This window comes from Chaetodon auriga, chromosome 12, assembly GCF_051107435.1.
Source record: "Chaetodon auriga isolate fChaAug3 chromosome 12, fChaAug3.hap1, whole genome shotgun sequence".
Classification (NCBI taxonomy): domain Eukaryota; kingdom Metazoa; phylum Chordata; class Actinopteri; order Chaetodontiformes; family Chaetodontidae; genus Chaetodon; species Chaetodon auriga.
The window spans coordinates 14,757,951-14,775,538 of record NC_135085.1 but is presented as its reverse complement, the minus strand read 5'-3'; the positions used below and the strand labels follow the sequence as shown (position 1 = coordinate 14,775,538).

General features: G+C 44.2%; 2 protein-coding genes across 5 annotated transcripts in view; one reads left to right on the top strand and one right to left on the bottom strand.

Moving 5' to 3' along the window:
- Positions 1 to 6,615, top strand: part of LOC143329410 (A-type potassium channel modulatory protein DPP6-like) — a 58,262-nt gene extending 51,647 nt beyond the window's left edge. For both annotated transcript variants that reach the window (XM_076745275.1, XM_076745274.1), the window contains exons 12-26: positions 315 to 353; positions 525 to 632; positions 714 to 805; positions 899 to 946; positions 1,040 to 1,152; positions 1,851 to 1,898; positions 2,003 to 2,101; positions 2,216 to 2,285; positions 3,249 to 3,443; positions 3,524 to 3,578; positions 3,699 to 3,801; positions 3,894 to 3,949; positions 4,052 to 4,124; positions 4,241 to 4,314; positions 5,203 to 6,615. In XM_076745275.1, the coding sequence (XP_076601390.1) occupies positions 315 to 353; positions 525 to 632; positions 714 to 805; positions 899 to 946; positions 1,040 to 1,152; positions 1,851 to 1,898; positions 2,003 to 2,101; positions 2,216 to 2,285; positions 3,249 to 3,443; positions 3,524 to 3,578; positions 3,699 to 3,801; positions 3,894 to 3,949; positions 4,052 to 4,124; positions 4,241 to 4,314; positions 5,203 to 5,349 (1,320 nt within the window). In that variant the 3' untranslated portion in view covers positions 5,350 to 6,615. The remainder of the gene's footprint in view (positions 1 to 314; positions 354 to 524; positions 633 to 713; positions 806 to 898; positions 947 to 1,039; positions 1,153 to 1,850; positions 1,899 to 2,002; positions 2,102 to 2,215; positions 2,286 to 3,248; positions 3,444 to 3,523; positions 3,579 to 3,698; positions 3,802 to 3,893; positions 3,950 to 4,051; positions 4,125 to 4,240; positions 4,315 to 5,202) is intronic.
- A 918-nt stretch (positions 6,616 to 7,533) lies between these two features.
- The window catches only part of arhgap21b (Rho GTPase activating protein 21b), a 35,226-nt gene continuing 25,171 nt past the window's right edge, over positions 7,534 to 17,588 (bottom strand). For all 3 annotated transcript variants that reach the window (XM_076745271.1, XM_076745272.1, XM_076745273.1), the window contains 12 exons: positions 17,274 to 17,573; positions 16,330 to 16,391; positions 16,044 to 16,189; positions 15,809 to 15,951; positions 15,379 to 15,537; positions 15,170 to 15,248; positions 14,988 to 15,061; positions 14,796 to 14,885; positions 14,501 to 14,668; positions 13,735 to 13,840; positions 10,752 to 10,783; positions 7,534 to 10,627 (listed from right to left, as the gene is read on the bottom strand). In XM_076745271.1, coding sequence (XP_076601386.1) covers positions 9,059 to 10,627; positions 10,752 to 10,783; positions 13,735 to 13,840; positions 14,501 to 14,668; positions 14,796 to 14,885; positions 14,988 to 15,061; positions 15,170 to 15,248; positions 15,379 to 15,537; positions 15,809 to 15,951; positions 16,044 to 16,189; positions 16,330 to 16,391; positions 17,274 to 17,573 — 2,928 coding nt within the window. In that variant the 3' untranslated portion in view covers positions 7,534 to 9,058. The remainder of the gene's footprint in view (positions 10,628 to 10,751; positions 10,784 to 13,734; positions 13,841 to 14,500; positions 14,669 to 14,795; positions 14,886 to 14,987; positions 15,062 to 15,169; positions 15,249 to 15,378; positions 15,538 to 15,808; positions 15,952 to 16,043; positions 16,190 to 16,329; positions 16,392 to 17,273; positions 17,574 to 17,588) is intronic.

Below are 17,588 nucleotides of genomic sequence, written 5' to 3'. Positions count from 1 at the left end.
AAACAAGATAGCTGTGTTAAACAGTGAGATTTAGAGATGTTGGAAGGTGGATTTTGTTGCCTTTGGATGGAGCTTGGCTCGCTGTTCCCCCTGTTTTCCAGTGTTTGTGCAATAATCTAACCAGCTTCTGGCTGCAGCCTCACATTTAACAGACAAGTCTGAGAGTGGTATCAATTCTGTCATCTAACTCTCCATCACAAAGCAAAGAAGGGTTTTTCTCAAAATGTCAAACTTCCACTTTCTTTCATAGCAACAAATGGGCTTCGGGCTGAGTGCCGACATTTTTTAAACTCATACTCTCTTGTTCTTTTCAGAAACATGAAGATGAGAGTGAGAGCTGGTTGCACAGACAGGTACGTGATGAAAACACTGCTTTCCCTGTTGTTGTGCAGCACTTAGTAAAAAAACGTTTGCTCCATGCGTCTGAGCTTCAACAAGCAAACAAGAGGAGATCAAAAAACCCTGCAGGCACGTTTCAGACCAGTTCGTATGCACATGCAGATGTTTTTCTCTCCACTCTGCAGAACGAAGCGCCGCTCTTCTCCCAAGACGGACATAAGTTCTTCTTCACCAGAGCAATCCCTCAAGGCGGCAGAGGAAAGTTTTTCCACATCTCAATGTCCACATCTATGGTGAGCAGCTGCAGAGTTCTCCATATGATGTGTTGTGTTGACAGTTTGGTGCAGTGTGTTGAACCTTTCGTTTTCCTCCAGCCCAACACGAGCACCGACATACTTCAGTCCCTGACCTCTGGAGACTGGGACGTCACCAGCATCTTGGCCTACAATCATGAAAAGAACCTCATGTAAGACATTTTGATGCTTTTGCGCGCACATTTTTTTAACAGCCAGAGCTGCAAAATCTTCTAATTTAACGCTAATGTTTGGGTGTTTTCCAGATACTTCCTGAGCACAGAGGACGACCCCAAACGACGGCACTTGTACAGGTAGGATTTTAGTAGAAGTTCTGAGTACTTCTGTGTTTACTGCAAGTGCTGTTTAATGCATACAATGATACTTAACTCAATACCATCCCATAGTGCTGACACAATCCCCCCATTCAACCGCTGCTGCCTTTCTTGTGAGTTCAACTGTGGCTATGTGGACGTGTCGTTCAGCCACAACATGCAGTACTTCATACTCTACTGTAAAGGTGAGCATCCTCGGCCTTGAAACCCTTGAGTAAAAGCTCTTTTGGTAACAGTGTGTGATTGAATTAGTGCTGCACGTCAGGTTGAGAGCTTATATCCAACTGGACATTAGGAGATAACCTTAAACCGCTGCTGGACCCCTCTGATTAGCCACAGAAATAAAGGCCTGACTGCCTGCCAACAGTCATGTGAGCACTGCTGAGCTGCGTGTGTGGCTTTCTGCTTTTAGTATTTGTCACCTGACAAAGAGTTGTTGTATTCCTTGTGTTCCTCAGAGACACTCTGCCATTGTTTCTTTCGCCCTTGTGTCTTCAGAACAGGGCCACAACATCGCAGTAGCTGTGGACGTTGATTTGTTTAGAGGGCTCACTCCGGAGAGGAGAAGTGCCACTGGCTTTCTTCATTAATTGGATCTTTGGAGAGTAGCTCCATTGTGAAATAATAAGCTGCTTCCTCTTGGGACAGAGGTAGATTATTAACTGTAGCGCTGGCTGCGAGCGTTGTTTCTGAAGTCTCTTAAAGATGAGACGGGGAGATGCTTCTTTGCAGAGAAGGACTGGGTTTAAGAGGCTTGATTATTGGTATGGTGGGGGGTTTTTCAGCCTCTCGTCAGTGCCTTGTTACTTGCAATTTAAAGTGTCAACTTCAATTATTGCATTCCTGTTAAGTGCCTTTTTTTCTCCTGATTTGTTTTGTGCAGGTCCACATGTACCCAGCGTGGCTGTCTACAGCACCGAGGACAAACAGAGTGAGTGTCGTCTCGGTGCATCACCATGTCCACCACGGAAACTGTGCCGAATAGACTTGTCATTGAGAGGCTGTAACAAACCTGATTACTCTCTTTTACTGCAGAGGTGTTTGATGTGGAGACCAATGAAAGGGTAAACAGCACGTACAACAACATGCAGATGCCCAAAGTGGAGAACAAGACCATCATCATAGACGACTACAGTACGTGCCCACGCTCCCGCTGAATACACGGTTGCCATGTGTCCATCCTAACGACAGCACAGCCGGTCGTCTTGTATCATAAGATTCCCGCTGATCTTGTCCTATCTGTTGTAGCTCTGACAATGCAGATTCTGAAGCCAGCGGGATTCATAGATACGGCCCATTACCCTTTACTGCTGCTAGTGTAAGTATGAATACATCTGGTTTTATTCCAAAAAAAACAAAATATTGCAGTATTATAAAGATTTAGTGTTGCACCTCCCTATATTTGGGTGAGTCACAGGAGTTGTATTAAAAACAGAAAAAGTCAGAAAAGGTTGGCATATCCTGGCTTTTAGAACCTGGAGTGGGTCGAAAGCCAAAAAATCTCCCATAATTCAACTCAAAAGTGTCTTGCATGCCTGCTCAAAGCCTGTCTTTCAAATTACAGCAAAGATAAGCCTGATGACATCACTTTCACTTTGTTCGATCAATAATGTCCTATCTTATCCTTTCACCAGGACTAACGAGCAAACGGCGGAGTGACCCTTTAATCTGCCTGTTTCGTAATTTTTCAATGAATTGATTGTTCGCTCTATGAAATCTTAAGAAAATTAAAAGTGCATGTCACAATACGGAAGAGCTCAGAGTGAAAAACTGGCTTACGGGATGTTACAAAATGATTTTTGTAAACGACAGAGAAAAACAGCAAATACTCCCATTTCTGCAGCTGCAAGCAGCAAATGTTTAAAATGTTTGCTTGATAAACGACTTACACGACTAATTAGTCATGAAAGTTCACGTAATCACAAATTGTTTCAGAGCTACAACATGCTGTAAGTCTAGAATATGATAAAAGATGAACTAGAATATCCTGCAGTGGATGCAACATTTGTAAAAACTGTATTATTCATGTTATATGATAAGAGTCTGTGAAAGGTCGTGAAAGCCTTTGTTTGGGTTTGCTGGACTGGATAGCGTCGCTCTGCTCCTCGGAGGTGACATTTTTTATCATTTATAATCTTTTCATTTTGATGTTAAACCCTCTATTTGTGGAGTTATGATACTGACGATGCTGAAATAAAACACTTTCCATCTAAAATTAATCTCTCAGAAAGCTTTCCAACATGGCCGTGGTTTGTTCTTGTCCTGTCTGTGTTCTCCACAGGGACGGTACGCCCGGCGGCCAGATGGTGTCGGAGCAGTTCCGGGTGGACTGGGCCACAGTTCTGGTCAGCAGCTTCGGCACCATCGTCATCCGCTTTGACGGCCACGGCAGCGGCTTCCAGGGCACCAACTTCCTCCACAAGGTCAGGAGGAAACTGGGGATACTGGAGGAGAGGGACCAGCTGGAGGCGCTCAGGTAAGACTTCTGCTTTAGCATGACGGCGGCCAAACCCCAAAAGTTAAACTGCGGTTTAACCAACCTCCTTTCATTTTTAGGTTCATATCCAAAGAGCCTTACATTGACAAGACTCGGATGGGAGTTTATGGAAAGGTAAGGAGGACACATGCAGAAAGAGGCTCCTGAGATAAACTGTGATTTGGATTTAGAGACACATGAAGATTCTTACCATAAAGTTTAATTCAGACACTGTTTCTGTGTGTCTTTGTTCAGGCCTATGGAGGATATTTAGCCACCATGCTTCTGAGCTCTGAGGAGTTCACCCAACTTAAATGTGGAACGGCAGTCTCCCCCATCACAGATTTTGAGCTATATGGTACAACTTTCCAGACATTTTTCACCTGAAGATGTCACGCTCTCGTCTAAAGATGCCCGATCTGTCTAACTCTGTTTTTCCTCTTTTCGCAGCATCAGCATTTTCAGAGCGGTACCTCGGCTCAAAGACGGATTCCCGAGTATATACGGTAAAGTTTGAACATCTCAGACGGACACATGGACTTGATGGTCATTACTGAGAGGACGCAGATGAGATACATGCTGGATTTTCTTCTTTCTTTTTCCTTCAGGTGGCAAATTTAGCACACAGAGCGGGTCAGCTCCTGCAGAAGCAGTACCTGATCATCCACCCAACAGCAGACGGTAACAGATGTGTTTTATGTGTCATCCCTCAATACTGCAGTGAGTGAAACACTAACTGTTTAGCTGTGATCTGACCCTAATGTGTCTCTCCAAACGTATCCTCTCCACTTCTACAGAAAAGGTTCACTTCCAGCACACGGCCAAATTTATCAATCATTTAATCAGCGAGAAGGCCAATTACACTCTACAGGTGAGCTGAAATCACTGCTGCACCTGACAAATGCACCTTGAACTGTGATGTTTGTCAATGTGTGATGATTTCATGACGAAAGCTCTGCTTTCTCAGAATCCATTTTAACATTTTGATGTATGATTGTTCACATTTTTAATGTCGGGAACATGAGTCTAATGTAAGTGATGGAGGACAAAATCCACAGATGTCATTTCCTGCTTCTTTGTTGTAGGGAAAACGGGAATTTCTTACTAAAAACGACTGTAAATTTGGAAGATAGCCACTAGATTTATGTAAATCAGACTGCCGAAGCCTCATATTTGCTGTGGCTGAATAGAAGATTGCATTTTTGCACAGAACAATGAGTGTGGACAATTTTGACAGACCAGTTTCCCAGAGTCAGAGTTCAGCTTATTATAATGGAAAGTGTCACATTGGAGAAGCTTGAACCATCTTTCTTGTATTTTGGTTAAAAATGAAATAAAATGACTTGCATTATTAATCAATTATCGGAATTCCAGTGAACATCTAATTGATCATCTGGATAATCGTTTCGACTCCAGCCTCAGTGTTTTAATGTACATGTGTATGGGCATGTGAGTAATGTTTTAAGATAAAATAATGTGCAGTAATCTGGTTTCAGCTCTAAAAATATGAGGGTATGCTGCATTTTCTGTTGGTTATTATTGTAAATTGGGTATTTGGGGTGTTGATTGTTAGTTGGACAAACAAAGCAATCTGAAGACGCCGCCTTGGGCTTTGGGAAATGAAAAATATTGATGTACATTTTCTCACATTTTCTAAACTAAATAGGTAATCAATGAGCAATAAGTAAAAGATGAATCAACATTGAGAGTTTTTTTGGTGCAGCTCTGTTTAAATCCATTCCTGGGTGTTTGTCTACAGATCTACCCAGATGAGGGACACTTCCTCCACAGTGACGGGACACAGCAGCACCTGAGCCAATCCCTGGTCAACTTCTTCGAGGAGTGTTTCCGGGTGCCGGAGATTCTGACGGACGACCAGCAGGACGAGGACGAGGACGACAGTTAAGCCTGCCCCTCTGAGCAGCCCACGGCCAGCTACGACAGCACAATATGCAAGAGATCTTTCTTACCCACACCACCTGCTGTCCAATCAGATTTCAGCTCCACTCTGAAGTGCAGCACCTGCATGTGCAAAGGGGCCTCGGCCCACATCCTCTCTTCTCACCTCGTGCTGGCTGCTGGCAAGGAAACCAGCCAGAAAGACAAAATAAATCTCAGACATGGACAGCCCATCTCTCTCTCTCTCTCTCTCTCTCTCTCTCTCTCTCTCTCTCTCTCTCTCTCTCTCTCTCTCTCTCTCTCTCCGTCCCTCCCTCTCTTTTTCTCTCTGCTATTGGAATATGTGGACTAGCACTCCCTCTGGTGGACAAATAGAGGATCAACATTGAGCAATGCGTCTCCTTTCCAAACCAGGCACCTTGATCGAGCGCTTTGCAGCACAAAGTATCCCCCGTGAAGACCAGTTCATTATGTTGAGGTTTAACTTTTGAAAGGCTGCCAGTTTCTGAAAAACTTGCCGACCAACTTACTGATTATTGTGTTCATGAGTATGATTACTGCTACTTGTTTCTCAGAATTTCTCTGTTCAGTGTTGTGTCTATGAGTGGATGTCTGGCTGCAGCAGTTCTTAGTTGCTTCACAAAAACGAGGGCACAATGTTTAACCTGTGTTGTAGTCCAAAAAACAAAGTGTCTCTAAAAAATGGTAAGAAATCATAATTTCCCTCCTCATATTTCCGAATTGAACTCTTGTCCTGTTAGTCACCGTGCCTTACTGTGGGTGAAATGGTCATGTTAGGAGCCCACATGACACTGAAAATGAGTAAATATGGATAGGTCCTTGTCTGAACAGCGTGCTGAACTCGAAACCAGATCATGATTTCACTTTCCTCAAAGGAGAGCCAGTTGTTAAGTGAGGGAAGCTAAATTCACAAGGTATGGCACATTTTATCTCAAAACATGGAAAGAACCGAAGACAAAATACTTGTATGTCTGCTTGAAAGACGTATTATACTGACAAAAATGTATTTAGTTTGCAAACACAGTTCTTGATATTTACCTTCGAAACTGGCATACTGGTGAGTTAACTATGCTGAATTTTCATTATTTTGTGAATTTCTTTGTGTGTTAACTGGCTTGATTCTCTCCCCATGTCACTTCTGTTAGTATTGTCAGTGGTTACTAGTCATCTGATGTACAAAGTGTATAAATCTTATATTGTTTAAGTCTTTATGTTGTATGTGCAACTTGTATATAAAGCATTTTGAAATGTACCTTTAGTTAGCTTTGTCACTTTTACTGTGTAAACCAAGTATGTGACCGCCCTCTAGTGTGCAGTAGAGGTACTGCAGTACCATTGAGGGCTGAGATTTTTCAAGCAACTGAATATCTAAAATCATCCATCATTAATTTCATTATTTACACCTGTGCATACTGTGACACGTCAAAATATGTCAAGTGAAACAGGACACTTTTAAGTGGTGCAAATTTAAGAACATGTAAAAGTATGATTTCAAATTTTAAAAAAGTATTTTTAGAATTTTCCCTTTTTTTCCCAGTAAAGTTTGGATTTGATTAGCCAACTTGAAACAGATCTATCAAGTATCACCAACACTGAATACTTAATGTTGAAATTTAAATGCTCCTTAATATTTTTTGCAGTGAAATATTTTCTGAATTCATGTACTTAACTTTTTCTTTTTCCAATTTCTCAGCCATACAAGCCTGATTGTGAGCTCTTGTTAAGGGTTAAAACACACTTAGAAACTTTCTGAAATATGTTCAAGTTGCTGAAATTCAGTTCCGCAAATACGAGTTTGGCCAAATCTGATTGGTGAAATCCAGACACCAACATTCAGACTCGGATGTCGACCCTGGTTGGAATCTATCAGGCATCTGTTTGATCGGGTTTAAGCACCTGAGAAAATATTCAGCCCACTGAAAGTTTTCATTTTTTTTGGCCGACAGAAAAGAACCCTTTAATATCAAAGTCAAAACAGATCAACAAAACTACATAGTTAAAAAAAATAACAATAAAACATCCAAGGGGGATGAATAGTTTCAATAGGCACCAAACTTAAATCTCAACAGCAATGATTCAATTAAATCCTAACTGTAAATGACGGCCTTCCTCTTCTTACTCCTGTCATGCTTTTCTACAGTGCAGTAAAAAAAATAAACACAGACGGGCGTTTGCCATTGACAAAATTTATTTCCAGTGTTTCAGGAGTCTGTGCACACCCCTCTAACAATCAGAGGAACACAGCATTGGTACAAACGCTCCAGCTCAATGAAGTGTTTCCTCATGCAGGGTCCTCTCTCCACAGAGAAGTACCAAACTGCCCACAACACCCACACAGGCCACATGAGCATCATCATCATCATCATCATCATCGTCGTCTCACAATACTGTACTTTTTATCCTGCGATCTGATGGAAATGAAAAGTAAAGCAGCTAAAACATGGCATTTATATGTACATTTAAGTTACTTATTTTACAAGGAATATTTAAAATTCAAGTTCTGTTAAAATCAAAAAAATGGAAAAACAGGAGAAAAAAAAAAAAAAAAAAAAAAAAGCGTATAAAACATGTTAAGACCAGAGTGGAACGCCTAAGGAATGGAAGCTCGGCATTTCGTTACATAACCTGTAGAATGACTGAGAGTCGACGGTAAAAAAAATGTCATTCACAGTAACATCTTGGTGTCTCAACAAAGACAATATGGCACCCTTAACATTTCATTGTGAGGCACTTCCTATTGTGAAGAAACATGATTTTCTGATTTGATTACCCATTTTTTTTTCCTTCCAACTTTTTCTTCCTCTTTGCAGTCGACTGACCAATGTGTGAGCCACGAACACTAAAACACAGCGTAACACTTTGCATCAGAGGGATGTTGTTCACTGCTCTTTAAACCACGTAACTGGGATGAATAAGAACTCTGTTTCCATTTTGCATAAGTCCAGTGTCTCCTCGTCACCTCTGTACCTTTGGAAAGGCCCCTTTGACAGCAGAGAGCTTGTAGGCAGTCCACACACAGGCTGTACCAAAAACACAATTCAAGTACACCGAAAAATAGGGATATGTACACTTTAGAGTGAAACACAAGCATCTAAAGCTTTTAGTCAGTAATACAGCAAGCATGTCTGTACATTCTTCATTTGGTTACTGAGAGACTCGCTGACTTTCAACATCGTAACTTTCTTTACACAAAAATAGTTCCTCTGCAATACTAAAAATCTGAACTTTTACTACTTCCTATTCACCTAAAAGTCAGTTCATCCTTAAAGCCACTTCGCTAAAACATTAACTCGAGTGCCACTGTTCACACTTCCTTGCGCAGACTTCACGGGCTCATTCTTTCATGAGCAGCAGGTCCTCTCAGTTTTCAGCATTGCAGGGATTTGTATTGGGAGGGAGGATGTCCTCCTGCTCAGCCATCCCACAGTCATTAAAAAAAAAAGAAATTAGAAAGGTAAAAACAACATTTTGTTTCATGCCTTCTACACGAGCGAGCTCAACTATCCCTGTGTGCAGTAATTCTCTTTTCACAAGCGCGCACACACACCAGTTACAGCCACACACTCAGACAATTTTTGTACAACATGCTCATTCACTAACATTGGTCACACAACGGACATTATACTGACAGACTCCCAGATACGTACACATCTCACAGACGGGGAACATACACAGTCACACGCGTCCAACACTTCTCACAGGTACTGATAGAAGCGCGAATGAACCACCTGGGAACTCGTGAGTTTATGCGGGTGAGCGGTGGCCGAGAGGCTCAGATTTTTACTCTGGGGGACGTCCCCGTTCAACACCTCAGCTGGATGGTGTGGGAGGTCAGAGGAGGACGAGGCTCCGAGGTTCTGGGAGCTCGCTCTGCACAGCCCGACCTGCTGTTCAGAGAGGTCCAGGCTGACCTCTGGATTGCTGGTGCGGTGGCGCTCGCGGGCAATCCAGTCGCCGATGGAGAAGTCTTGAGAGCTGCACTTCGGCTTCAGCTGGTCCACAGCTGACAGCTCAGACCGAGAGCCTGACCCGATGCCGACTTGCCAGTCTCCCAATACGGACAGCTCTGCAAAGTCCCTCTGACCGCCCATGGTGTGCCTGCGTCTGATGTTCCTCTTCTTGCTGCGGCCCTCCGGGGACCGGCTCCTCTGGCTGCCCACGCCAAACATGTCATCCACAGACATTCGCAGACGCACCTTCAGCCTGTCGGTGATCTTCAGCTTCCACGTGGGCTCGGCCTTATCTAACTCGCTACGAGACGAGGAGCTGAGGCTGCCCGTGGAGCGGCCTTTGACCGACCCCAACACTCGCGACAGCCTGTTGGAATCCTTATCGCTCCAAGCTCCATCCAATGAAGACTCGCTGTTGTTTTTCTGTTGAGCAGCTTTCTTTCGGGAGAGCGTATCGCACTCGATGAGTCTGTGGGAAGGGAGGGGTCGATGAGTCTCCTGCAGTTCTCGCTGATCAGTTTTTGCCACTGTAAACACCGACAGGTCGCTCTCACTGTCCGTCTCCATCGGCCTCCCCTCGCTGATGAGCTCGCTTCTCTCGTCGTCGGCATCGTCTCCTCCCCTGCTTTCTGCCACAGACTGCACTTCAGGACTGAGGGTGCTGAGCTCAGCTCCCGTCAGGAATGTCATGGAGGAGGTGGTGGAGTAATCGGAGGTGATGGAGCAAACCTCTGCTCCCAGCCCGCTGGGGCCTGCCTCTGGACCCAGAGCCACCGTCTTGCCTCGCCTCACTCTGGGCACCGACGCCTGAGAGCTGGTGCTGTTCATCGTACCGAGGTCGGACACTGTGTCGTCATAGTTGGAAGGCGGGTCTGACAGAGAGGACTGGTGAGCCATCGGCATGCGGTAGCTGAGGTTCGGGGAATGGGAGGGTGAGGCGTAGGGGGAGCCGGCTTGAAGGGCGGAGGAAATGTGTTCTGGAGGCAGGGAGGGAGAGGGCTGTGATATCAGGCTGCACGACAGAGCCTCCTTCCTGCTGGGCTTGTCCAGCTGCTCCTCTGAGCTGTTCCTGTGTTTCTCTTTCTCGCTGGTTTCATCCGTCTCCCCCTCCTCCTCGGTCCGGCTGCCCGGGGACCACAGAGGCTGCTGCTGGCTCTCCTCCGGGAGCTCCTTCTTGGGGAACACAGAGTCCAGGTCGTCGTCTGAACTGCTGGGATGAGCTTTGTCCTTGGGCTTCTTACGTTTGCGGCTGGCGAAGAAGGAGGAGCGCAGCATCTCTTTGCTACACTGATCCTTCCCTGACCCCCACAAGCCCTGCTGACACAAACCAAAACAGCATTAAGGACTCGTCAAGACAAGATGTAAGCATACCACAACAGCAGAGACAAAGGAATGAAGGATTTATGTGAAACATGAGTGAATGACAGGAGGACATTACCTTTGATTTGTAGGAGTCACTACATGCTGAATCTGTATTGAAGAGAAGAGAGACATTAGTAAAAGTCTGGCAACCCTGTGACTGGCTAAAAACAATCAACAAGATAAAGAAAGGCAGAGAAAAGTTTGTTCAGAGTGAAACTGGCAAACATGATGAGTATAATGAGAGCAGCTGAATGACGATGACACATTTTCGGCTGAGAGAGAGAGAGAAGAGAGAGTGAGAGAGAGAGACGAGTACCCACACTAAGCAGTATATGGAAAAGTGTAGGAAGCGTCGGAAGAGGCCTGAGATGAAGGATGAGAGGACAGGAAGTGAAAACCCAGCAGTAAACCAAGACACAAAAAGCAGCTCATGCTCATGTATCGATGGAACGACGGCACATCACGGACAAACACGTCAGTCACAGAGCATCACATGTAGCCACCAACCAGCTGTAGGCATTCTTTCCCAACTCAAAGACATCACAGAGGAGAGGGAGTGATGAGTTTTGCTCTGACTCAGAGACTTGAGGGGCCTGAGCTGAACAGATCAGTGAGTGTGTGTCGTGGTCGATACAGCTGGCGCAGGCAAGCCGTAGTGTAACGGAAAGACTGCTCTTACTCCAAGCTAGATTAACTCCTGTGGGGGCCCTTTAACGTGTAGCCTGTCGTTCTAAACAACATAAAAGGCAAAAGAAAACGTTCACAAAAATTTTCTCTCACTTTGCAAAAGAAGAAAACACATGCAAACTGCAGCTCACAAAGATGAGCAGACTAATAGCCCATTTCGACCAAATAGCTGACGGAACCACAAGAATTCGACTCAGGAACTGAGCGTACTCTTTAACGCATGTCCACCACAAGTAAAAAAGCCTGAAGATCCGCCCTTTAATGTGTTGAAGACCAAACAACGCTTGAGATACAATTCATCATGTTGCTTGTATTGACTCTGGCGTTGGTATTCAAATGGATGCAAAGGAGACCTGCAGAGGTGAAAAAGGGAGACTGAAAGCTGCAGAACACCTGTTCTGAATGTAAACCAACTGCTGAGAGTTTAACCGTCAAATATTTCTGTTTTGCATTCAGAAAAGTGTCACTTTAGACACGTCAGGCATTGACATCAGACATGACAAGAAAAATCCAACCCTTGGGGTGGAGTGGGATCCAGTGCTTCCTTATTGTATCAATAAAGATGCAGGTAAGTGGCACCTATCAGCCACATTCAGCACTGCAAACTCGCCCTGATGGTTAAAGAGCCATCTGTAGGTGCTACTCCTGGAGCGGCTACCGCAGCATCAAGAACTATGGCAAAGAAACTAAATTCAGCGACTGGATTCACTGGCTGAAACACATGCAAAACTCCTGAGTTCCTGAAATGGTTCCTGGGCCCCTGAAAGAGTTCCTGCGGTGGAAACGGGCTATTAATGAATTTAGGTTCAAGACGTGTGTGTCAGTGGATAGCGCAGGGTTGGGTAGGGAGACATCGTGAGGGACACGTTAGTGACTGATGCGGGTGTTCTACATATGTAACAGTAGGAGATGTGGAAGTATGTGATGTTCTTAATGTTGAATGAGGACAAAGATTCTGAAATAAGGACATCACAGACATCAAACAAAAAGACACAAGAGGAGGCACCTGAAAGGAAACGCTGCCTGTTGCAGTAAATACCGCTACATTTACATGCTTGGAGTCCCGTCCGCCGCTATTTGACTGCATGTCTGCATCAACGGCTCCCTACGTATCTATCGATCTGGCACGTGGTGGTATGTGTGGGTTTGTTTTGAGTGTAAACGCATGTGTGCTGGGGGAACATCCAGCTCAGTCCCACCACTACGACCCCACCCCTCAGACATCATGACAGATTATACCACATGACCGGGAGAGAACCTGAGGTTGACCGTACCATGCTACTTGTCCTTGCGATCAGCTTTAGAGACAACAAGAGACAGCAGAAGGGCTTTCAGAGAAAGTACAGCAGCATTGCTCTGTATCCCCTCAATTTTAGGGTATTGGTTTAAATATGAGACGTGCACACCACAGGAAAAATGACAAACATCGACTTCTCTTTCTTTCTTTTTTATCTTTTTTCCTCCTTTCGCCCAAATTTAAAAGAGCTGCGGGTTTCTGCAGACTAGGCAGCTACACTGGGCACAACACTCGTCCTTCTTCCTACAGTCCCAGCTGTCCATCACTGACAAAACAGAGTCCATCAGTGACATCATCGAGTGATAGACGCCGCCCACTTGGCCTGTGTCAAGATTGGGTAATGTGTGAGTGCTGGACAGGGATAAGGGAGAAAAACAACACACTACACACAGAAGGGCAGAGGTCAGAAGGGTTAAAACTTCCATCGTTTCTTTTTGTCTGTTAGGTTTTCTTTGGGAAAGAACATGCCGGGATTGTGTGAGAGACGAGGAGGAGGGGAAGAAAAGAACTGAAAGAAAAGGAGTCGTCGTCTCAACACAGGTAAAGCACAGGGAGAAAAAATGACTTGAGCAAGAGGAAATAAAGAATAAAAGCAAACAAATGAACGAAAGGAAAACTTGAGGACAATTTGATCTCTTTGGGCAAAAAAAAAGAAAAGTCAACATCGAAACCAAACAGACTTCTATCCAAAATAAAAAAAAAGAATTTAAAAAAAGGCTCAACATACTGCAAGGTATTTTTCAACAATTTTCCAATGGTTAAACCATAGAACATATTGATTGAAAAATTACTGAAAAAGCTTGCTTTAACAGAAACACAAAGAAAATTTGGCTTGTTTTTGCTCAAACAGAATTTAAGATCATGGAAAAGAGGCATGATGTTCATTGTCTTAGCATTAAAGAGCTGACACATTTTATCGTAAAATAAATCTATAGGACAAATAAATCTATACAAATATTCAACATGTTAATCTACAGTAACAGTATCAATGAAATCTATTATTGCTGTCATGGTAATATCTTTGCTTTGGTGATGCTGGAGTGCTGCTCCTAAGAGAAAACTCCATCAGATTTACCTGAGACTTCGCCCGGTGAAGGTGCCGTTCGTCCAATGTTGGACAGCAGGTGGTCGATATTGGGCACAGGCTGAGACTGCACTGTGCTTTCCTGCTCGGCTGTGGTCTGGAGCCGCACATGGAGGAAATAACACAGATAAGAATAGATGAGAAAGCAGAGGCAAGATAAGTGACTGAACAGGACACATAATTGGGAAAAAAAAAAGATAACCACAAAAAAAATAAAAGATTTTATTTAAAGCTGGATTAACTGGAGAGACTAATAAATTGAATCAGCTCTGTCCTGGTCTCCACCCAGTCCTGAGGAAAATATCTGGCTCCTTAGCTGCTAAATGCTTTTTGTTCACAAGCTACTTGCTAACGTCTGTCTGCTGGTGCTGGGCAGTAGTGTACAGCTTGTTAATCAGAGCCTTTTTTTTCCCCCTTCTTCTTAAAACAGCTGCCTCCTGCAGCTGGAAGCAGTGAGACTGAACTAAAACAATAAACCTGCGGGCCTTAAAACCAAAACAATGGGCTGCATGATGCTAAATGGCTCTGAGACACCGCAGACAGAAGAATCTTCGGTGAGTTCATCAATATGAGCGAAATCTTTCACATTACACAGAGTTATCGGAGCCATTGCTCATATAAAATTATGAATAAAAGCAGCTTTAAATACCCATATGTATAAACTTAACAGCATAAAATTAGGTTTATCTATAATATGAGGTGTTTATTTTTCATATTCCTAACAAAGGGAAAAGAAAAGAAATGAATTGCCACATACAACAGGGTCCTCATCACAGTCGTCAGTGAAGAACCAGTCGTATTGCTGGATTAGGTTCTCAACTATCTTGCACTGGTCCGGCATGTGATTAACCATGTTGGCCATGTTGTCCTCAGAGGTTCTGACGAGCGTAGGACCAAACACGATTGCCAAGTTACGAGGCTCCATCTAAACAGATGAGGTTAGGACAAATCGGGTTTGATGGAATGATCTCCAGAGCGACAACGGATTAACGAGGGATTGAAGGGTATTTCCTGATGACATTAACACTGACAGATCCTGTTAGTGGCCGTACCTTGTTCTTTTCACAGTTGTCAGAAACCTTCTTCAGGTGAGCACAGAGAAATTTCAGAGTTTCAAAGTGATGATCAGGTAATTCATAGATCTGAAAGAAGTGACAGAAAAAGGATCGAGTTTCAGGATTAATCGTATGCTTTAATGTAATGCTATTCAATTAAACGCTGCTCGAATAAGATTTCCCACTCACCAGCCTCTTGAGCTCCTTTAATCTCTCCACAGAGTCTTCTGTTCTGTTGGCTTCAATAAAATCAGCATACTTTTCTGTGAACAGACCAGGAAAAGCTTCACTTAGAATCAAAAAGGAAGAATGACACAAAAAATCCAATGCCACTCCAGTTTTTTTTAATCGGCGTTTTTATAAGATCTCACCATTTGTAAACAGAGGTTCTGGAAGTTTTCGGAAAAAGGACTTCAGTAAACTACTGATGACATTGAGGTCCCGCCATTTCTGCAGAGAAGTGAAAGGTCGGGAGAGCATTATGTTAAAGCAGTCCTTACAGTAACAAATCTGTCACTGCTAACGATGCTGTCAGTGGCGGTGTGCAGTGTACTGTGAAACCCAGCTGTCAGTCACTCACGTCTTCCTGGATGTCGATGTCAGTCATGCCTTTGCTGTTGAGCTCCTCCTGCATGCTGGAGATGGCAGCGTTGTTCCCGGGAACCCTGTAGATTCCTGTGTACTCCAAACCTCTCTCCTCCACCACCTTACAGCACACCTCCACGATCAGAGGAACAAACTGCACAACACACAACAGGAAGACATTATAGATGTCAAATCACTGATTGTTTTGAATGGGAACATTTCACAAAAGCCTCCAAACTGTTTGGATGAGCACAGACGTGACGTGCATGCAGCTGGGTCGTACACATCAGTGATGCTTTGGCTGACGAGCTGATGCAAAATCAATATTTTATGTGCGAGGACGCTTCATGCTACTCACGTCATCCGAATGCTAAACCACGCTGCATTTTCTCTCAAACATATGCAGATTGGAGATTGAGACTCACCCTGTTAGTCTGTGCAGGCGGACAGTCATCCAGCCGCACCCCGAACGTGACCCCAGCTGGAGTCTTTTTTTCAAAGGGCTTCCTCATGATCCCTGCGATGCCAATTTTCCAAGCAGCTCGGTCCCGCGGTGGACTGGAGTCATCTGACAGAGTAAACACACATATGCACAAAAAAGTTGGCCATCTGCTGTTATGAATGCCCTCTGGTCACACTTAATAGAGCGGCTGTCTTTACCTTTCAGTGCCCTCCGCTCCTCTCCCGTTTTGGGCGAATGAGGGCTGTGGACCCTGCCGTCTGTTTTACCTCCCAGGAAGGCTTGTTTGATGCTGAGGGACTGGCGGGAGGTTTTGGGGGAGGGTTCAGACCTGCTGCTGGGCGCACTGATCCAGACAAATAGCAAAGAAGAAAACACATACATATACACAAATGTCAACATTAGGTTGGCATACAATTGTACTGGGTAGATATTTGTTGAAGTGCTATGGTTGAGGCCCAGGGGGCAATGTGGAGTCCTGCTAACCTCATCATGTTGTATTCTTTGATCTTCCGACTGATCAAGTCCTGGCTAGTTACAGAAGGATTCTGTAATGACAGCAGAAACACATTAAAGGCAGTCATCAAATAAAGCCAAAACTAAGTTTCTTTTACATTACATAGAGGTCAGTTTAGATCGCAAACAACAGCCTTCACTGTCAGTAATACATAAAGACATTCAGCTATAAACACGTGAAAATCTAAAACTATAGTGCTTGTTCATTTGGCAGACTGAAGCTAAACTGCAGTCAGGCCAATAACTGTACAAATGACACAAGTAAACAAGTTTGCCATCTGAGCCAGCTCTCCTCTGAACACAAGAGAGACTATTAATGAGCAAGCATCTCAATATGTACACTCCTCCAAAACATTTCCAATCCCACCTACCTGGATACCTCGATCAATTGTTGCCAAAAGGTATCATTTGACAAGGTCTAGTAAAAAGGGAGTGCACTGGTTGGTTTTCAGTCTGAAATTTTGTTTTCCCCTCACACTCCAAGAAGAGCCACCTGTGGTTTTTTGTTCTGCCCAGGTAGAACAAGTTTCCAATGACATCTTATTTTAGCTCTTGTTAGGCATTTTATAAATACAGGCTGTAACCCTCTCCATCTCGCTGACGCCTTCAAAGACAGGCTTTACTTCACTTTGTTGTTAACCTGATGGGTGTGCCTCTTATTTCTTCCAAAACTGTAGTGAACTCTGATCTAGACTTGTTTGTTTTCTCTGCAACCATGAACAACTGACAAGTGCTGCACTCTGCCCTGATCGCATTTTACTGGACGGAGTGATGATGTCTTCTTGGGACTTATGGACCTCTGACAGACATATATAAGATTTCTCCAGAACTCCATCATCTTAGGAGGTGAGGTTATATGGGATCATCGCATGGCCGTAATCTTCACGTTTCACACGAGTCTTGCTAGAACTCACCTCTTCATCTGGGTTACTGTTATCCTGAATGACTCGGATCCAAGTCAGCATGTCGTCCCTCCCTTCTGCCTGGAACAAATACTCGCAGTCTGAGGTGGTGAGTCGCAGCACATTCTTGCGTCTTGTGTCGCTGTACGAGATGTCAATCAGACAGGCCTTGATGCTGATTCGCAGCGGGTCCTCCTCAGATTGTGTGGAAGCATGAGACACTGCATCCTTCCTGTCTTTGTAGAGAGTGAGGGTGTGACCTTGTAAAACAGCATACATCTGCTTCCACGATCTCATTCCTCCTCCAACACGCTACAGAGACAAGGG